The sequence below is a fragment of the Rhinoraja longicauda genome, chromosome 31, assembly GCF_053455715.1.
Source record: "Rhinoraja longicauda isolate Sanriku21f chromosome 31, sRhiLon1.1, whole genome shotgun sequence".
NCBI lineage: Eukaryota > Metazoa > Chordata > Chondrichthyes > Rajiformes > Arhynchobatidae > Rhinoraja > Rhinoraja longicauda.
In genome coordinates, this window is record NC_135983.1 from 6,715,501 (window position 1) to 6,737,669 (window position 22,169).

Consider the following 22,169-nt stretch of genomic DNA (forward strand, 5'->3'; position numbering starts at 1 on the left):
AAGCCACAGCCTCCCAATTCAATCTGAAATGTTGAAGGTTCTGAAGGTGCTGTCATTGTGAGGAAAATTGCCTTCAGCAAAACTCATAACTGTAATACTAACTACTGCTGAGGATGTTTGGGTGTCTGTCAAACTGATCTTAATCTATTCGTCATTCAACTGAAAAAAAAATTAAAGTAATGTTTAATGCAAGAAATATAAACAAAATGTTCTGAAAATACTCAGCAGGCCGGGCAATATATGTGGAGAAAAATTAATGTTTTTTCTCAGAATGGTAAGAGTTTGCAGATATAAAAGGTTTTAAGCTTTTGTTATTTTCTCCCTAACTTCTTTGCTTTCTCACCCTGTGAGCACCCCTCCCCCATACACTTCGCAGCATCACTGTCACGAATGTGATATTTATGCTTCCTCAACTATTGGTAGGTACAGTCAGTTCAGTCAGCGCAAGCCAGGGGTTGCTTGTTCAGAATGATTTAATTACACATTTAATGGTGCATTTGCCAACTCTTGGCAAGGAATAAAAAATGAACTGCTGGTGCTGGTTTATACTAAAGATAGACACAAAATGGTAGTATTCTGGTAAACCTCCTCTGCACCTTCTCCAAAGCTTCCACGTCTCTCCTGTAATAGGGTGACCAGAACTGTATATAATACTCCAAATGTGGCCTAACCAAAGTCCTATAGAGCTGCATCTTGACTTCCTGACTCTTATATTCAATACCCTTGGCAATGAAGGCAAGCATACCAAATGCCTTCTTTACCACCTATCTACTTGTGCTGCCGCCTTCAGTGAGCTATGAACTTGAATTCCAAAATCCCTCTACACATCAATGCTGTTAAGGGTCTTACCTTAAGGAATTTCTAACTGTCAATTGTAATTGGCATTGATGCACCATACTGATAACCTACCGTAATTTACAAGGATTTTGTCAGGACTTGAGGGCCTGAGCTATAAGGAGAGGTAGAGCAGGCTAGGATGTTATTCCTTGGAGTGCAGGAGGAACAGGGATGATCTTTTCGAGGTAGATAAAAATGCGGTCTTTTACCCAGAGTAGGGGAATCAAGAACCAGAGGACATAGGTTTAACGTGAGAGTGGAAAGATTTAATAGGAATGTGAGAAGCAACTTTTTCACTTGCAGCGTGGTGGGTATGTGGAACGATCTGCTAGAGGAAGAAATTGAGGCAGGCACTATAACAATATTTTTAAAACATTTGTACAGTTACATGGATAGGAAATGTTGAGAGGGATATGGGCCAAACGTGGACAGGTGTGACTTATGTAATTAGGGCATTTTGGTCAGCATGGGCATGTTGGGCTGAAAGGTCTGTTTCCGTGCTGTATGACTCTGATTATAATTCTGACTTACATTGATGGCTACATTTAGTTTATATTTTAACTGATGTTAAGTTCTTATATTCTATAGCAGTTGGATATTTAGGTTTTTTTTCATTGATTATGACACGTTGATGGATAACTTTCTTCGGAAAATCGTGTTACCAACTCTAATCTAATGGAATACACACATAGTTTGCCTCTTTGATTTAGTTTATGCACAACACTAACCAGTTTTAAATTCTTGTTTTGTAGGCAGATCCTGCAATTATATTAAATGATGACAACAGCATTGTGGTAATCTCCAATCGTCTGGCAGAAGGAGTTGTTCCACCTCTGGAACAAGGGATGGTAGCTGGCCAGTTGGCATTGGCAGATGCACTAATTATTGGAAACTGCAGTAGTCAGGTATGTCTCGTCTATATTTCTACTTTTTGCTGCCTTCTGTTTAGTTTAGTTTAGAGATATAGAAACATAGAAACAGGAAATAGGTGCAGGGGAGGCCATTCATTGTGATCATGGCTGATCATCCACAATCAGTAACCTGTGCCCAACATCTCCCCATATCCCTTGATTCCGCTAGTCCCTAGAGCTCTATCTAACTCTCTCTTAAATTCATCCAGTGATTTGGCCTCCACTGCCCTATGTGGCAGAGAATTCCACAAATTCACAACTCTCTGGGTGAAAAAGTTCCTTCTCACCTCAGGTTTAAATGGCTTCCCCTTTATTCTAAGACTGTGGCCCCTGGTTCCGGACTCGCCCAACATTGGGAACATTTTTCCTGCATCTAGCTTGTCCAATCCTTTTATAATTTTTATAAGTCCCTATAAGATCCCCTATAGTGCGGAATCAGGTCCTTCGGTCCACCGGGTCCGCGCCAACCAGCGGTCCCCGCATATTAACACTATCCTGCACACACTAGGGACAATTTTTACATTTACCACGCCTATTTACCTACAAACCTGTACGTCTTTGGAGCGTGGGAGGAAACCAAAGATCTCAGAGAAAACTCACACAAATCACAGGGAGAACGTGCAAACTCCGTACAGACAGCACCCGTAGTCAGGGTCGAACCCGGGTCTCCGGCACTGAAGCGCTGAAAGGCTGCAACTTTACCGCTGCGCCACCGTGCTGCCCCATTCTACGTTCACACGTTCGATAGTGCACTTTTCTGCAATAGGCTCTGCTGTAGCCTTAAATTCCTCCCTTTTAGTATGGAGCATTGTGTAGCTTATGTTAATAGATGAATTCCCAATCTTTCAGTCTATCAAGTTGTAGCCCTTGCACATATTGTTTTACTTTGCACTTTCTGTCTAGCTGTAACACTGTTTTTCTCTTTTGCACTACCTGATGTACTCGTGTACAATTTGATTTGATTGGATAGCGTGCAAAACAGGTTTCTCAGTGTGTATCTGTACACGTGACAATAATAAACCAATGGCAATAGTGCAATTTCCTCTGTTTATGTTACCCTGCAGGGCAAGCGTGCTATGCAGATCTCTTTTCAATTCAGGAAATGGTAATGGTTCACACTATCACACTTTCCAACTGAGTGAATAAATTAGTAAATGGAACTAAATTAGAAACCCATTTTGGTGTAGTCACAAAGAATTGTTTTTTTTCAAGAGCTCGTGTTGCCCCCTATAGCATGTTCTAAGAGCTTAAACATACAAACTATATACGTTTCAGATCGAAGACCTTTTTTATCAGAATAGACAAAGGGTCTTTATCCTAAAATGTTATCACTGTATCTCTTGCCACAGTTGCTGACTGATCTGCTGAGTGATTTATGTTGATATTTCAGATTTCTAGGCATCTACACTTTTTCTTGATTTCTATAACGCATTGATCTATATTAAGCTTTATTAAACACGAAGCACTAAGATACAAGTTCTGCAGTTTAACACGTTGTTTGTAACTACTACACAACAGAACTTGAAATCGTGATTGCTAAAAGTAATCGTCAATCCTGGATTTTGGGAAGATGCATTGTGAATGATGCAACAGCAACAATGATGTCTGTTGGGTAGCGCGGAATTGTCACAGCTGTGATATTGTGAAGCACAAATACATCTGCTGGAGTGAATATCAGCCTGATTCGCCAGATGATTCAGAGGCCTCGACCACCTCTATTCCTGGTTGACTAGTGGGAAAACTACTGTTGAGAATATTGCTTCCTTGTAGCCTACACTGTGCTCTTCCCTTCATTCACTTTGAGACTTTGCTATGCACAGAAGCTCTGGATTTTACAACTCCAGTGAGCATGAGGCATTGCATGTCACATCTTGCACAGGAGCCTTGCATAAACTGGTCCAGGTCCCCTGTACATGGCTGTCTCAATGTCCTCTTTTATGCACTGAAATATCATTTTTGTAGCATTGATTTTGATTTGTAACTTTTTTAGTTGTTTATGAATGCAGAGTGGAATTTTGGGTTTTAACTCTTAATTTTCTTATTGGAGAAACTAGGCAGGGTTATGTGATATCCACTGCTTCAAGGCCATTACAATCCTGAGTGATCTGTGTTGGTAGGCATCTATGTTCTAAAGTAGAAATGTCTGTTTCTGTGAATTTTTATGATTTGCTTTATTTATTTTTAACTTTTAGGTTAAGTTCAGTGAATTAACTATTGACATGTTCAGAATGCTGCAGGCCTTGGAACGAGAACCTATTAATTTGACTTCACAATTGGGCAAGACTGGATCACAGGTGAGAGATGACTGTTAATCTTTTGGATGATTCTATTTTAATATTATAAATTATTTTCTGGAGGTTGAGGCAAAAGCCAGTTGTGTTTTGATTTGGAAATAATGATTCGCATCCAATATAACGTGATTTTGCATGGAATATTTAAAACATGTTTTAATTTGCAAAACTGTTACAATATTTTGCTGATGACCTAACCTGTCGCTTCAAGGATATGGTCAGTAAGTCATGGAGTCATACAGCATGGAAACGAGACCTTCGGCCCAACTCACCTACATCGAGCAAGAAGACCCTCTGAAGAAGGGTCTCGACCCGAAATGTCACCCATTCCCTCTCTCCTAGATGCTGCCTGACCTGCTGAGTTACTCCAGCATTTTGTGACATATCGAGCAAGATGTCTATTCAAGCTAGTCCCGTTTACCTGCATTTGGCTCATTCCCTTGAAACCCAACATCAACTGTTATTTGAGATTGGAGCTGAGTTACCTTGGCCAGGAAAAACCAAATCAATTGACTAGATTCTAAAACAGAAAATACTGGCCAGGTATATCTCTGCTACGAATCACAACCATGTGCCACAAAGTCAAAAGAGCTCAAAAAAGCGCCAGCTGGCAAAACATTGTGATATTAAAAGAGATTGTCTCTTTATGTGGGTTTGGTTTAATCCATTAATAAATTTAAGCAAAAGAGCGAAATGCTGCAGGAACTAAGCAGGCCAAGCAGCGGAGGAAAATGGGCAGATAATGTTTCAGGCCGGGACCCTTCTTGAGATTCTGAAGAAGGGACTGACCTGATACATTATCATTTCCCTCTGCAGATGCTGCCTGAACCGCTGAGTTCCTCCAGCACTTTGATTTTTTTGCTCGAGATTCTAACATCTGCAGTCTCTTGTCTCGATTTGTAAACTTGTTTTTGGTTTCATTAGTGGAGTTACCCCAATATTTATAATAGGAGATACTACCATTCTGATTAAGCATTATGCACCTTTATTCATAGCCTAATATTTCTGCCAGTGGCAATTTCCCATGGTCACCACTGACCCCATACAATAGGTCCAGACCTGACTCCTAATTTTCCATAATATTTGGCCTAATTTTCCATAATATGGCCTTATTGCAGCAAGGCCCTTTGTGCACGAATGCAATGATGTAGAATATACAAGGGCACACAAATCCAATCCTAATAATTACTGCACATTCCATTTCAAATGTGAGTTAAGGAAGCCCCCATCAAACAAGCCAATATCTGCTTTCACTGATCCCCATATGGGATTTCTCCAGGAACCACTCAAATCCATCATAACTTTTGTCCAAACGTGAAACAAAGAAGAGAAACCCAGAGATGAGGTGCGAACAACTTCAAGTTAGCACTGATCGAAGAGGTCTCACGGATCTCTGGTGCAACTGATGTCAATGGGCATCGGTCCAGTGGTTGAAGTCACACCTTGCACAGAGGTAGACAGTTGCAGTTGGTGCTCTCAATATCATTAAGACAAAGGAGCTGATTGTTAACTTGGAGAAGAAGGCTGAAGTTCCATTAATTTATCCTCATCAGGCTGCTGGTGGAGAGGGTTAACAACTTCAAGTTCCTGGGCATGCATATCTCTGAAGATCTGTCATGCATCCATCATATTAATGCAATTTTAAAGAAAGACCGTCAATGCCTCTACTCCCTTAGAAGATGAAGGATATTTGGTATGTCAAAGAATAATCTATTAAACTTCTACAGGTGTATGGTGGAGAGCATATTAGTTGGTTGCATCACAGCCGGAACGCTGTGTTCAGCAACTTGAACGCCCAGGACAGAAGAAGATTATAAAAAGTGGTGGACACTTCCTGGTCCATTATGGGTACTGACCTCCCCACTATCGAAGGGATCTATGGGAGGTAGAATGTCGCAGCGGTAGAATTGCTGCCTAACAGTGTCAAAGACCCGGATTTGAACCTACGGGTGCCATCTGTACAGAGTTTGTACATTCTCCCTGTGACCACGTGGGTTTTCTCCAGCTGTTCTGGTTTCCTCCCACACTCCAATGACAAACAGGTTTGTAGGTTAATTGGCTTCTGTAAATTGTAAATTGTCCCTAGTGTGTAGGATAGTGCTATTGTATGGGGTGATTGCTGGTCGACGTGGACTCTGGACCGAAGGGCTATTTCCATTCTGTATCTGTAAAATTCTAAAGAGGCGCAGCCTCAAAAAGGCAGCCATCATCATCAAGGACCCACACCATCCTGGCCATGCTCTCATTTCACTCCTGCCATCGCGAGGAAGGTATAGCATTCTGAAAACTATAACGTCCAGGTTTAGGAACAGCTTCTTCCCAACATCCATCAGACTATTGATCACTATAAACATCAACTAAACTGAACTACGAACTGTCTTGATTGCAATAGGAACTTCGAGTTTTTGTTTTGTTTTACACTAATATTGTTTTTAAAAATTATTTTACTTTTTTGTTTGTTTTTATTATGTTACCTATTGCATACTGAGTTTAACAACCTTTTAAGCTGTTGCAAGTAAGAATTTATCATTCCATTTCGCTACATATGACAATTAAACACGCTTGACTCATGAACCTACAGCTGTGTTGTTAGACTGCGTGAGGAATCCAACATCAGAGTGTAGTCGAGGAGAGGTTGGGCTTTGGTGTTCACACATCTACATTTGAGAACTTCGAATTTCCAACTCATGCAGCAAATGTATAAACCTCTGGCACTTCCCCACAAAATCCTGACCAGTCCTGTTATTCCAGTATGGTGAAGAATATAGTTAATTTTTAAAATGTCCTTGCAAAATATGGATCATATGCAGGCTGATGAGATTAGTTTATTTTAGCATCATGTTTGGCACAGACATTGGGCCTGAAGGCTTGCCTGTTCGTGTGCTATAGTGTTCGAAGTTAAAATGGTTTGTTTTAAACTTTGCAATGTTGAAATGACTTTTTATCTAATTTAATTCTAACCAACTAGACAAGACTTAAGAGAGGTTATATCAATTGGGAGTAGCGGACAAGCAATCATGAAGACAGTCAGAAATGCAAAAGCACTTCAATAAAAATGGCATCAAAGAAATTTGTACTATTTCTCTTATCTCTCCAGGAGCCAACAGAGAAACCATCAAAACGAGAAAATCCACACAAATATTTGCTGTACAAGCCAACATTCAGTCAACTTTACACATTCCTTTCTGCATCATTTAAGGTCTGCTTATGTTTTGAGTTAGTTAAAGTAGGAAAGTAATAATGCACAATAGCCTGTAATTATTACAGAAAGCAGAGTCGGGTGAATGTAAAAATATGTAAAAATCAAACGGAATGGTTGAACTTCTGATGTTTGTGGAAATGTCTCTCACCCTGTCAATAAAGATCTTAGAATGTCATTTCAGTTCAACCTTTCATGCTACTATAGTTATTCCAAACTGTTTAGATTTAAAATGTTTTTATAACAGCAATGCTTATTTGTTATAGCCTCCCAGTAATCAATGAAGGAGAATGTCAGTGGCTGTAATGCTACATTAACTATCCCTCTATTTTTATTTACAGGAGTTGCCTGGTAATAGTGTTTTACTGGTCTATCTGTCGGCCACTGGCGTGTTTCCCACGGGTCGTTGTGATTATGAAGGTATCATCCTTTCTAGTTATCTATTGGGATTGAATTACATTGAGGGCACTTAAACGTTCATTTATGTAGACGGTATGAGATTAGGTTGGGCACGGGATAAATTTTTTCTCTGTTTTATCACTAGGTATATGAAACACTTGTATTGCACAAATAGCATAAAGATAATTTCCATCGATCTGCAGAAAATTTGATTTTGAAAAAGTAATTTAAATTGGATCAGGATATTCTTTTTGTTTTAGAGGCCATTTATCATCCCTTCCCGTTAACTATTTTATCCAATTTTTCCCTATGTGTTTTAGAGTAAACTATCCCTTTCCCTATTGTGGAAGCTAAGACCTTTATCCTTAGCATTTGTATTAATGTTCTAGAGCCCTTTCGAGGGCTCCCCTGTCACCACGTGAAGTTCCACAAAGAGCAGTGGAGGCTTACATAAGTGTGCTTTTGTCCTTTTAAATTTGTATGGCAATGTCCAAACTATGGTTTCTAATAGAATCATGGTATTATTGCAGCACAGATTGGCTCGGGTCCATGCTGGAGTTCCGATACAGGAAATCATTTAGTTCCATTTCCATGTCATCTTTCCACATGCCCTGTAAATTACTTCCCCATAGATGCCAATTCAGTTCCATTTTGAAAGCTTGGATTCATTGATCTCACCACCTGTACAAACTGTACTTTAGAGATGGTTATATTCTTCACAGAAGAAGAAAAAAATCTTCTATAGTTCCTCCTGAATCTTTTGTCTTTGCTTTAAATTGCCAATGACAACAGGAGGCTTTGGAGAGAGTGAAGAAGAAATTTTACTGGAATGTTTCCAGAGATGAGGGACCGTTGTTAAGTAAATAAACTAGAGAAGCTGGGAACACGAGCTAGCAGATGCTGGAATCTTGAGCAAAAAACGACTGGAGGAGCTCAGCCGGCTAGACAGCATCTTGGAAGGAAATGGTCAGAATATCTGTGGAAGAAAAACCAGGGTTGTCCTTGGAACAGAGGAGGTTGCAAGGGAACCTGACGAAGATATTTAAAACCATGAAGTGTTCAGACAGAGTAGATGAAGCCCATTGGCAGAACGACCAGAAACTAGGGAATGTTGAATGAAGGTGACCTTGGATTTGAAGGCTTGACCCCCACCGGTGACGGATTCCCCAACTTAAATTGGGCAAGTTCAAGAGATTGAATTAAATGGGCCGACACCTTAAATAATTGTGGAGACGGGGAGTAGTGATGTCTTTGACGTTACTGTTGTACTGCCCAGGGTTCACTTTGTAAATGAAGAATGCAATAATTATTCAATTTCAATTATCCATGAAACTGTATCCTGTTCAATGGCGTGGTTAGCAGATGTATAATGCAACAGGGTATATGTGCAATTGGTGAGGACACCAAATAATTAAAATATGTACAATCTGACTACATCTTGCATGAATGCCTGTCTGTTTTCCTGTTTAGGTCCATATGATTTTGGTGGAGTCCTCACCAACAATAATCGTGACACAGGAAACATGGAAGTAACACAAAAACGCAACAATTCATTTAAAGAAATGCACTGGTATGTCAAAATGATATTAATCTCACTGCAGGCAATGATCAGTTTCAACTTTTTATTGGCAAGCTGTCCAATATATTTATTACAATCTACAGCAGTCACTAGTTTCTAAATAACTAAGATGTATGGAATTAGAGCAGAATCGGCTCCAAATAAAAATCCCTGGAGCAAATACAAAATCCGGTTAACAATTTTCAACAGCACTGGTGTATTTTATATTCAGGTTAGTCGGGAAGTGGTGTTAGGTAAATTAAATGGATTAAAGGCAGATAAATCCCCAGGGCCAGATAGGCTGCATCCCAGAGTGCTTAAGGAAGTAGCCTCAGAAATAGTGGATGCATTAGTGATAATTTTTCAAAACTCTTTAGATTCTGGAGTAGTTCCTGAGGACTGGAGGGTAGCTAATGTAACCCCACTTTTTAAAAAGGGAGGGAGAGAGAAAAAGGGGAATTATAGACCAGTTAGCCTAACATCGGTAGTGGGGAAAATGCTAGAGTCAGTTATTAAAGATGTGATAGCATTACATTTGGAAAGTGGTGAAATCATCGGACAAAGTCAGCATGGATTTACCAAAGGCAAATCATGTCTGACGAATCTTATAGATTTTTTCGAGGATGTAACTAGTAGAGTGGATAAGGGAGAACCAGTCGATGTGTTATATCTGGACTTTCAGAAGGCCTTCGACAAGGTCCCACATAGGAGATTGGTGTACAAACTTAAAGCACACGGTATTGAGGGTTCAGTGTTGAGGTGGATAGAAAATTGGTTGGTGGACAGGAAGCAAAGAGTAGGAATAAACGGGTCCTTTTCGGAATGGCAGGCAGTGACTAGTGGGGTACCGCAAGGCTCAGTGCTGGGACCCCAGTTATTTACAGTGTATATTAATGATTTGGACGAGGGAATTGAATGGAACATCTCTAAGTTTGCGGATGACACGAAGCTGGGTGGCAGTGTTAGCTGCGAGGAGGATGCTAGGAGGCTGCAGAGTGACTTGGATAGATTAGGCGAGTGGGCAAATGCATGGCAGATGCAATATAATGTGGATAAATGTGAGGTTATCCACTTTGGCGGCAAGAACAGGAAAGCAGAGTATTACCTGAATGGTGACCGATTGGGAGAAGGGGAGATGCAACGTGACCTGGGTGTCATGGTGCACCAGTCATTGAAAGCAAGCATGCAGGTGCAGCAGGCAGTGAAGAAAGCGAATGGTATGTTGGCATTCATAGCAAGAGGATTTGAGTTTAGGAGCAGGGAGGTTCTGCTGCAGTTGTACAGGGCCTTGGTGAGACCGCACCTGGAGTATTGTGTGCAGTTTTGGTCTCCTAACCTGAGGAAAGACGTTCTTGCCTTAGAGGGAGTACAGAGAAGGTTCACCAGATTGATCCCTGGGATGGCGGGACTTACATATGTGGAAAGACTGGATAGACTGGGCTTGTACTCGCTGGAATTTAGAAGACTGAGGGGGGATCTTATAGAAACATATAAAATTCTTAAGGGGTTGGAGAGGCTAGATGCGGGAAGATTGTTCCCGATGTTGGGGGAGTCCAGAACCAGGGGTCACAGCTTAAGGATAAGGGGGAAGTCTTTTAAGACCGAGATGAGAAACATTTCTTCACACAGAGAGTGGTGAGTCTGTGGAATTCTCTGCCACAGAAGGTAGTTGAGGCCAGTTCATTGGCTATATTTAAGAGGGAGTTAGATGTGGCCCTTTTTGCTAAAGGGATCAGGGGGTATGGAGAGAAGGCAGGTACAGGCTACTGAGCTGGATGATCAGCCATGATCATATTGAATGGCGGTGCAGGCTCGAAGGGCCGAATGGCCTACTCCTGCACCTATTTTCTATGTTTCTATATTGAAAGATAAGGCATCTACAGCTTCAAATTTACCTCTCAGATGGTAAATTGTTGCAACAAAACATTTATAAAATCATCATATGAGTTTTATCATGATTTCAATAGTGTCTGCTGTCTGTGTGCCCAAATACTTTAATCTGCCCCAAGCAGATTTAAACGTGGTGTTAAATTACTGGTCTAGCAATCCAGTGGTTTCACCTGATCATCCAGAGACAAGAAAGTGAACATCCCAGTCAAGGTGTTTAAATTCAGTTCTTCGAACATAGAGCAGTACAGCACATGAACAGGCCCTTTGGGCCACAATGTTTGTGTTGAACATGATGCCAAATTAAACTGTTCTTATTTGCCTGTACATGATCCATATCCCTCTATTCCTTGCACTTCCAGGTGCCTATCTAAAAGCCTCCAATAGGTCGCTATTGTATCTGCCTCAACCACCACCCCAAGCGATGCAATCCAGGCCCCCACAAACACTGTTTAAAAAAAACGCCCGGCACATCCCCATTAATCCTTCCTCCTTTCACCTTATAGCTATTCCCTCTAGTGTTCGACATTACCACCGTGGGGTAAAGGTCCTGGCTGTCCCTACCCTGTCTATGCTTCTCATTCAACATTTCTCCGGTCTCCCTCAACCTCTGATATTCTAGAAAAAACAATCCAAGTTCATAAAATATATACTGACATGAAAAGCTGTTCTCATTGTTCGTGACTTGAAATGGGGATTATCATTGTAAACACAATTAATTTATTAATATCATTTGGAGAAGGGGTTCTGCCTGAAATTCTTGGCCACTGTGTGAATCCAGATAGATAACAGTGATTGACACTTCCCATGAGTGAAAGATTGTTTACAGTATAGTTCATACAGTGCCCTCCATAATGTTTGGGACAAAGACTCATCATTTATTTATTTGCCTCTGTACTCCACAATTTGAGATTTGTAATAGAAACAATCACGTGGTTAAAGTGCACATTGTCAGATTTTATTAAAGGCCATTTTTACACATTTTGGTTTCACCATGTAGTAATTACAGGTGTGCTTATACATAGTCCCCCCATTTCAGGGCACCATAATGTTTGGGACACATGGCTTCACGGGTGTTTGTAATTGCTCAGGTGTGTTTAATTGCCTCCTCCATGCAGGTATAAGAGAGCTCTCAGCACCTAGTCTTTCCTCCAGTCTTTCCATCACCGTTAGAAACTTTTTTTGCTGTTTATCAACATGAGGACCAAAGTTGTGCCAATGAAAGTCAAAGAAGTCAATATGAATAAAACTGTTAGAGACATCAGCCAAACCTTAGGCTTACCAAAATCAACTGTTTGGAACATCATTAAGAAGAAAGAGAGCACTGGTGCGCTTACTGATCGCAAAGGGACCGGCAGGCAAAGGAAAACCTCCACAGCTGAAGACAGAAGAATTCTCTCTGTAATAAAGTAAAATCCCCAAACACTTATCCACAGATCAACACACTCTTCAGGAGTCAGGTGTGGATTTGTCAATGACCACTGTCCACAGACGACTTCATGAACCGAAATGGAGAGGCTACAGGGCAAGCTGCAAACCACTGGTTAGCTGCAAAAATAGGAAGGCCAGGTTACAGTTTGCCAAGAAGTACTTAAAAGTGCAACTACAGTTCTGGAAAAAGATCTTGTGGACAGATGAGATGAAGATTAACTTGTATCAGAGTGATGGCAAGAGCAAAGTATGGAGGAGAGAATGAACTGCCCAAGATCCAAAGCATACCACCTCATCTTTGAAACAAGGTGGTGGGGGTGTTATGGCCTGGGTATTAATGGCTGCTAAAGGTACTGGCTCACTTATCTTCATTGATGATACAACTGTTGATGGTAGTAGCATAATGAATTCTGAAGTGTATAGACACATCCTATCTGCTCAAGTTCAAACAAATGCCTCAAAACTCATAGACCGGCGACTTATTCTACATCAAGGCAATGATCCCAAACATACTGCCAAAGCACCAAAGGAATTTTTTCAAAGCTAAAAAATGGTCAATTCTTGAGTGGACAAGTCAATCACCTGATCTGATCCCAATTGAGCATGCCTTTTATATGCTGAAGAGAAAACTGAAGGGGACTAGCCCCCAAAACAAGCATAAGCGAAAGATGGCTGCAATGCAGGCCTGGCAGAGCATCACCAGAGAAGACACCCAGCAACTGGTGATATTCATGAATCGCAGACTTCAAGCAGTCATTGCATGCAAAGGATATGCAACAAAATACTAAACATGGCTACTTTCATTTACATTACATTGCTGTGTCCCAAACATTATGGTGCCCTGAAATGGGGGGACTATGTGTAAACACTGCTGTAATTTCTACATGGTGAAACTGAAATGTATAAAAATGGCCTTTATTAAAATCTGACAAGATGTGCACTTTAACCACATGTGATTTTTTTTCTATTACAAATCTCAAATTGTGGAATACAGAGGCAAATAAATAAATGATGGGTCTTTGTCCCAAACATTATGGAGGGCACTATACATTGTAGTGATTACCCTGTTCAATTAAGTCTATATTTGCAAGGTATATTAACTATAACTATAAATAACAAATCCCCTAAAATGAGGTTTAATCCATGACATGTTCTGTCATTATACTTCAAACACCCATTGTTGGCATGTACTAATACATACAAGGCATAATTATTTTCCTAAGTTATTCTTAAGATTGTTGTAATACTTCTGTATTTTCCTTTAGTCTTCATCCTGGTGACTTTTTCCCTTTCACGCGGAAACCATTGTTTTTAATTGTCGACTCTTCAAATAGTATAGCATACAAGGTAAGTGAAAGTACTTCTTTAAAACGACTTCCCAAACTAGATCTTAGAATGACTGTCCACACAGATATAATTTTGTCGATGCTTTTGCATGCTGTTGTTTTACAATAAATCTGGTGCTTTAACTTTCTAAATTGATATGATGCTCTCTTACCTACTAATTGTACATAATCTTTTCAAGTAACAGTGTACATAAACAAAGTAAATTTGTTTTTAATTTTCTTTGCTCTCTCTTTATTTTTCAATGTTTGCTCCTTCTGACTCCTCCATCTGCAATTCCTTGTCTTTTTTCCCCCCTTTTGGGGGCCTGAACTATAAAAACAAGTGAGTAATGCTGTTAAGCTTTAGTTATGTGGAATTTTTGGTATTCCACAATAAGAAAAAATACAATATGGTTTCATGAGGAATTTATCAAGATATGTGGGAGTTTTTACACTTAAGGATCGTTGCATTGGTTACAAGAACATTTCAAAAATCTGAGGAGCAATGCGGGAGCGGAAATAACGATGAATTATTTCCATTGATGGGAAGGCAGGAACAGGGCAGGGCAGTAAGTGTTAATAGTCATACAGCACGGAAACAGGACCCTTCCCCAACTTACCCATGCCCACCAAGATGACTTATCTATGCTTGTTCCACCTGCCCATGCTTTGCCCAATATCCCTCTAAACCTTTCCAATCCATATATCTGTCCCAATCACTCTTAAATGTTGTTATAGTTGGAATATTAAGGGAGAAGCAGGAAAGATATCTTTAAACAGAAACCGGCGTACATTTATTTTGTCACAGACAATGTCGTGACATTGAAGAATAAGTTTAGACAATATACAAAATATACACACTTTTTGTGGAATGAATGACCAGTTTGTACACTTTGTGTAGGAAAATAACTGCAGATGCTGGTACAAATCGAATGTATCACAAAATGCTGGAGTAACAGCAGATCAGGCAGCATCTCAGGAGAGGGAATGGGTGACGTTTCGGGTCGAGACCCTTCAGTCTCATTTTGTGATACCAGTTTGTACACTTTAATCTTTGCTTCCCCTTCTGCTTATGAACACTAATTAAGAACTAACTTGTGGTTTTCAAAAAAAATTCAAAGCATTTCAATTATATACCAACTTGTGGTGTTTGTGTATTTGAATTTATGTACCTTTTGCAAGTTTTGTTGCCCCCTTACTGTCAGTCGTGAGTTTCGTTATGCAATTCTGTCAGATTCTAATAAAATAAAGAGCTCTGAAAACCTAATGCTGAGTCATCACTTCTGCCACCTCCGTCCTCCCACAATTCAGGGGAGGACAAAATGAACATGCAAAGCTAAGACTGAACAAGTCACGACTCTCCCTGTGTTATTATTCATATCATGGGTGTATCTCAACTGGAAATAAAAAACACCATGCGCTTTCACAGTTTGACAAGTGTGATGTGAGCAGCATATCTCCCTAACTTGATCTCTGTTATAGATTCATTTCTGTGCCGCACAGCTCAATTAGTCCATGCAGACCAAACTACCTATCGAAGCTAATTCCATTTCATCCATATTTGGTCCTTATCCATCTCGTCTTTCATTCTTATATTTGTAATTGTGATATTTCCTTTTCTTTGTGCCCTAGTTAAAGTAACTGCGATGAGAGGGGAAGAATTATAATTGTTGTAGGAGGGAATGAATGTTTTGTATTGTCTTGCCTGTTACTGAGATATGAAAGATCTTTTATTCATTGCTTAAAAACCTCGAGCTCCGTGAATCTTTGTTTCAAAATGTGAAATTAGCCAATCTCCTCCCATTATTTCTATGATTTCCATTTTAACATTCTTTTTGTGGTGTCAATTCAACCGAACAATTGTTTTATTGCATTATATTACCAAGCAAGCATTGCTATCTTCACTTAGAGGGATAAAGAGATAAAGTGCATAAGCAGGCTCTTCAGCCCATCAGAAAACAGAGTGCTAGAGTCCAGCAGGTCAGGCAGCATATGTGGAGGGAAATGGCCACTGACAATATTATAGGTCGGGGCCCTTCTTCAGACTGAAGGAAAGTTGAGAAGTATTGTTCGTCCATTCCTTCCACACATGCTACCTGATCCACTTAGTTGCCCCAGCACTTTGTCTTTTGCTCAGAATTCCTGCGTGTGCAACCTGTCGTGACTTCAGTCGATTAAATCTGCCTTAACCATTAACCACCCTCTTAAATAAAAATCGTACATTAATCTAATTTATTTTTGTTCTCCACACATTAGCTCTCCCCAGGTTCTACCACTCACCTACATTCTAAGGGTATGAGGTTAACCTACCAATCTCAAGTCTTTGGGATGTGGTAGAAAACCAAAGTGACCGGAGGAAATCCACGCAGTCATAGGGAGAATGTGCAAACTCTATATGCAGCCAGCATCCGAGGTCAAGATCGAACCCAGGTCTCTGGTGCTGTGAGGCAGAGGCTCTACCAGCTGTGCCACTGTGTTGTCTCTTCCTTCAATGTACTACAATATGACCACGTATACTGATCATATGTGTTCAATGCAAATTTAACCCTTATTGACCAAAGTATTGTTTGGAATAATCCACCATCACTAAAATAAGTCAAAAATTATTAAGTGAGCATATTGTTTAAATGTCATCATTAAAGATAAAGAATTAACATGCAGTCCACAAAACAGCTTTGAATGCTTGTTTAACTAAGTTTATTTTTAGGCTGTCAATATTTTTAGTCTACGGCACAGTGGCACAGCAGTAGAGTTGCTGTCTTACAGTGCCAGAGACCCAGGTTCGATCCTGACTGCAGGTGCTGTCTGTACAGATGCTGCAGGTGCTGTCTGTCTGTCTGTCTGTATTGTTCTCCCCGTGACCTGCACGGGTTTTCTCCGGAAGCTTCGGTTTTCTCCCACACTCCAAAGACGAACAGGTTTGTAGGTCAATTGGCTTGTAATTTTTTTTAAAATTCTCCCTAGTGTATAGGATAGTGTTAGTGTGCGGGGATCGCTTGTCGGTGTGGACTTAGTGGGCCGAATGGCCTGTTTCTTCGCTGTATCTAAACTAAACCAAATTAAAATATCTATCCCATTTTATGCTTAATATAATGCTCTTTGTTTTGATTACATTTGTTTCTTTGTACTTTAATAAGCACTGCATGACAGTGCATCTGCATTTGGATGTATTTATCATGTCGGTTATCTGCGTGTTAAAAAAAAAATGCTACAGCTGGGTTGATGTACTTTCAAAGTATGTGGATAAAGTCCTTGTAGAATTAAGGCACTGCAGATGCTAGTTTACAAATTAAGGCACAAAATGCTGAAATAGCTCAGCGGGTCAGACGTCATCTCTAGAGAACATGGATAGGTGATATTTTGGGTCGGGACCCTTCAGCTAGATTATTGTGGGTGGAGTGAAGAACGCTGGAAGAGAGGAAAGGCAGGACCAAGCCTGACAAGTGAGAGGTGACAACCGATCTCATCACCTCTGGCGTTCTCCCCTAAACAACCTCCAAACTTATCATTTCCCAGCCCCGCACTGCCCGCTTCTATCTCCTTCCTAAAATTCATGTACAGGACTGTTCTGGGAGACCTATTGTTTCTGCGTGCTCCTGCCCCACAACTCAACTCTAAATACCGTGGGCCGCAGCTAAGACTTTTTTGTTGGTTGTGTCAAACAGGTCTTGTTCCAAATGTACACTGGCACCATCCTGCAACTCTTTCTCCACTACATCGGAGACTGCATTTGGGCTGCCTCCTGCACCTGTGCAGAACTCATTGATTTCATTAACTTTACCACTAACTTCCATCCTGTCCCCAAGGTCACTTGGACTATCTCCGACGTCTCTCTCCCCTTTCTTGATCTTTCAGTCGCCATCACAAGGGACAGATTATCAACTGACGTCTATTACAAACCTTCCGACTCCCACAGTCATCTTGACTACACTTCCTCCCACCCTGCCTCTCGAAAAGACATTATCCCCTGTCCTCAACGTCTCCAGCTACATTTGCTCCCATGATGATGCCTTCAATTCCAGAACATCCTCTTTCTTTAGTAAACGTGGTTTCCACTACGCTGTGTAGATGGATCCCTCGCCCACGTCTCCTCTGTCCTGTAATTCTCTACTTGCTCCCCCTCCCCCCCCAGACACGATGAGGATCCGTGGTCCTCATCTTTCATCCCACCAGCCTCTGTATCCAACGCATCATTCTCTGACATTTTCGTCACGTCCAATGTGATCGCACCATTTTCTGCATTAAGGTGCAAAATGTCAAAGGCAGCAAGAGAAATATTTTTCTTTTCACCTCCCACTGTATGTGTGCAGCACTCACAGGTGAAGTATGGTGAGGCAAGATGCAGAGTAAAAATTGTAAATGTTTCTCAACCACAATTTAAAAGGATTTGCCATGCTTGACATTGTAATTTTTTATTTAGCATTTGGCTATCCGATATTTGGTCAAGAGGTTTTTCCCCTTAATCCTGATTTCTGGGTCCTTTGTTCAAGTCTCCATGTAGAACATTTATGTCTCGTTGACGAAAGACTTGGAACCAATAAATGTAACTACTTATGAAGTACAGGTCCAAGCACTCTACCAACTCATTGTGCCACCTAGTGCACCACAGAATTACTGCAGGTCTTCTGGTTAAAAAAAAATCCCAGTGTCGGGTAAAAAATTCTAGGATTTAACCTTAGTGAAATTAAGGAATTTTGTTTGTTTTTCCAGGGCAGATTGCTGTCTTGACCAGAGGGAAAATTGCAGTGGGCAGTGTCCTCATTGCTTGACCTGGTTATTTTTTCATGTTCGTCTTATCAAAGTAGCCTTGGTTGAGTAACTGCAACAGTGTTTAGGTTGTGATTGATGGTAGTTGGAAATGTGAAACTGCAGAGAGTCATCTACAAGAGACCTACGAGGAAAAGACGAATGGTTTTGTTCTCAATCACACAAATTACAGAATCCCTTACTGAAAACAAATCTAAGAGGTGAAACATAATATTTAGTTCCATAAATATCGAGAAAACATAAATTAAAGTGAGATATGGAAAGATAGTCAAAAATGACTATATTTTAAAGCATCTTTTTGCATTCCTCAATAATGATTAATATCCAAAAGAAAGAACTCTATGTTCATTGAAATATATTTATATGTTTCATTGATCAGGGGAATCTGGTAGTAATTCACTTTTCCTGCTGCCTACCCAACCTTGCTGTTTTGTGTGCTCTGCCATTCTGGGCAAGAGATCAGTGGACCAAAGTTTGTTGTTATTTTTAACTTGTGTCATAATTTTTTACCATTCAGCTTCCAAATTGTTAAGGCTTTTGCAAACAGTAACATTATGAGCTACAGGCATTCCCTGACGTACGTAAGCGTTACGTTCTGTGAACCTTTACATAAGTCAGAACCGCCATCCCCAACCTGAAATAACTCACTGAGAGTATTAATTGTCGCAGCAGTATCTGGCTGTGGCTGGGGCTGGGGCATTTTCTGGGGCATGCGGCATTCTGGGTAAGCACCGCCGCCATTACCGGCTTGAGTTCCAACTTGCCATTGAGGCATATTCTGTGGCGAGCGGCGTTCTTGGTGAGCACCGTTGCCATTGCTGGCTTGGTTCTGATGTAAACTTGAGTGATTGTACTATGTTGAGGAAATTACAAACTGCCTTCATTGCACCAGGAACTGAGTAGAGAATTGTTCACATAAATGCAAGTTTACGTAAGTGGCTTATTGCACAAGTTGGGAAGTGTCTATTTAATTTACTGATTACACCTCTTGGATATCAGTGTAGAATTTATCCATAACAGATTTCTGGAAATAGCTGAGATGAGCTTCAGCTTCTCCTGGAGCGCATCTTCTATTACTTATAATTAAGAATAAAAGTTGTTATCCTGTTGCTTTTCTTTATAATGCCCACAGATTGCCTCTATTTTCTTAAAGTATTATTTTCTATTTCACGACTCTTTTACTCACTGTGCATTCTTGTTTACATCATATATTTTAACAATTTACAGCATTACCATCTTTTTTATCCTTTTAAAAACAATATATCACTTTCAAATAGTTGAGGGACACCATTTCCCAAAAAGAATAAAGGGAATTGCAAAGAAACAAAACCGCCAAACAGCTGGTGCTTAGAACACAAAAAATACTGCTTGTTTCAGAAACTACAGGGCAGAGGTTTAAGGTTAGAGGGGAGAGATTTAAGACAGACCTCGGGCAACGTTTTCACTCGTAGCGAAGTCCATATCTGGAATGAGCTGCCGGAGGAAGCTAAAGAAGTGGATTCAATTACGACTTTTGAAAGGCATTTGGACAGATATTTGTATAGGAAAGCTTTTGTAGGATGCGGGCCAAATGCGGGCAAAAGGGACTAGTCCCGAATCCCAACTTGGTTGGCATGGACAAGGTGAGCTGAAGGGCCTGTTTCCAAGCTGTTTTGCTCTATGACTGGATTGCTGAATTCCAGCGTTTTGCACAACTTTCCAGCATCTCCAATCTCTTGTGTCTCCAGGAAGAAAATATACCCAATTTGGGCAGCAGAAAGAAAAAGGAATAAAAAAATATTTCTACTGGGGTTGTGAAGAGGGAAACTGGTCCACCTTGGGGGAGAGTGCAGATGAAGAGTGATCCATATAGGATTATGTACCATTTTAAATTGAGAAACTGCAATTAACATAGATGAAGAGTTAAAATAAAATTGCTGTTATTTTATAATACTCTCCATTAACTCGTAAATGTGTTAACTTGCTGTCTTGTGCAATTTCACAGTGGCATTCAGGTGCTCATGTTGAAGTTTGTAATTTTCCTTTGTGTTTCAGAATTTTATCAACTTGTTTGGCCAGCCTTTAGTTTGCCTACTTTCCCCAACAGCATATCCCAAAGGTTTACAAGGTACGAACACATTTAAATGCTATTTGAAATACATGACTATTATTATGCCAGTTAGCTATTGCACATGGTTGCTAAGGCAGAGCAGTGCTACTTTCCCTGTTGCTTTGAGTTTCCAGTCTAAAAAATTCAAATTGCTCCAAAATCATGTGTTCCATTTAAATATCTGATATTGACAGCATGATTATATTAAGCTTAACTCTTGCATTTTTAATCGTGAAATAGAAAAATTTGAGGTTTGCAATTTAATGGGTTTAAGCAAAATGGTAAAGATGTGAAAACGATTTCTGGAGTGGAGTTGCTCAGTGGGTGTCAATAAACCATAAAAATTGTTTTCCCGAGAAATGGGCTTTGTGATTATCAGACACACACTAGAGCATTACAGTAAGCTGAGGGTTGATTTAAATATTTTAGCAACTTATTTGGCAGCTAGGCAATTATAATAAAGCCAAATAAACCTTACAACAGCACAGGTAGAGCTGCTGCCTCACAGCACCAGAAACCCGGATACAATCATGACCTGCATGGAATTTGCACATTCTCCCTTTGACTGCGTGGATTTTCTCCGAGTGCTCTGGTTTTCCCCCAAAAGATGTGCGGGCTTGTAGGTTGATTTGCTTCTAGATTGCCCTCAGGGAGTGGATCCGAAAGTGGGGAGGGGGATATAACAGTAGTGTGAACGGGTGATCAATGGTCGGCGTGGACTGAAGGGCCTGCTTCCATGCTGTAACTTTAAATGAAACCAAAATGAGAACTGTGTCTTAGTTACACAATGAGCAATGCATGTCAAGGATTTTATTTCTCTTTTGCATTGGTGTGTTAAGAACTCATAGTGGAAAAATTATTCTTCCCAAAATGTTATAAAATTTGCATCTCTTTTTTGCAGATCAAACTCAACGAGGCAGTCTTTTCACCCTTTTTCTGTACAATCCTTTGATGGCATTTCTCTTCATGTGCCGACTCACAAGTATGAGAAAAGGATTGTGGGATAAATGTCAGGAATACCTTCTGAAGATATACAGAGACATTGCTCACCTGATGACTAAATCACGGACCGTGGGTATGTCATGTCCTGATAGTTTATAATCAAAAGGGTTCAAGATCAAATAAAATAATTATTTTCAGTGTAAAGACTCATTTATCGTGCCAATATGGCAATTAATTAGGACGAAGCCTGCACTTTTCTTCCCAAAAATATAGACGGGGGACAAGTATTTGAGTCACAGCCATTGGTGCTGGGTACCATTCTGATACATTAATGGGCCATTTTCAGTGCAGAAAGCATGCATTTGGGGTTCTTTTATTAACGGAAGTAAATTTTATACTTTCTCAACATCAATTTTGTGCATATAGAATTTGTTCTTCAGATGTGAGTGAAGTTGGTAAACTATATTGATTCCCTACGTGGAGCTGTTCTTAGGTGTGGTGATTGGCTGTGTTCATGAACTCTATCAATGTAA

The 22,169-nt window shown here is 40.2% G+C and overlaps 1 protein-coding gene across 2 annotated transcripts in view; it reads left to right on the forward strand.

The window, feature by feature from the left end:
* scai (suppressor of cancer cell invasion) overlaps positions 1-22,169 on the forward strand; it is a 97,235-nt gene that overhangs the window by 68,640 nt on the left and 6,426 nt on the right. Inside the window, exons 8-15 of one of the 2 annotated variants that reach the window (XM_078426037.1) lie at positions 1,590-1,742; positions 3,941-4,042; positions 7,137-7,238; positions 7,580-7,658; positions 9,108-9,207; positions 13,779-13,860; positions 20,640-20,712; positions 21,596-21,769. In XM_078426037.1, coding sequence (XP_078282163.1) covers positions 1,590-1,742; positions 3,941-4,042; positions 7,137-7,238; positions 7,580-7,658; positions 9,108-9,207; positions 13,779-13,860; positions 20,640-20,712; positions 21,596-21,769 — 865 coding nt within the window. The remainder of the gene's footprint in view (positions 1-1,589; positions 1,743-3,940; positions 4,043-7,136; positions 7,239-7,579; positions 7,659-9,107; positions 9,208-13,778; positions 13,861-20,639; positions 20,713-21,595; positions 21,770-22,169) is intronic. The other variant, XM_078426038.1, reaches the window with a different exon arrangement.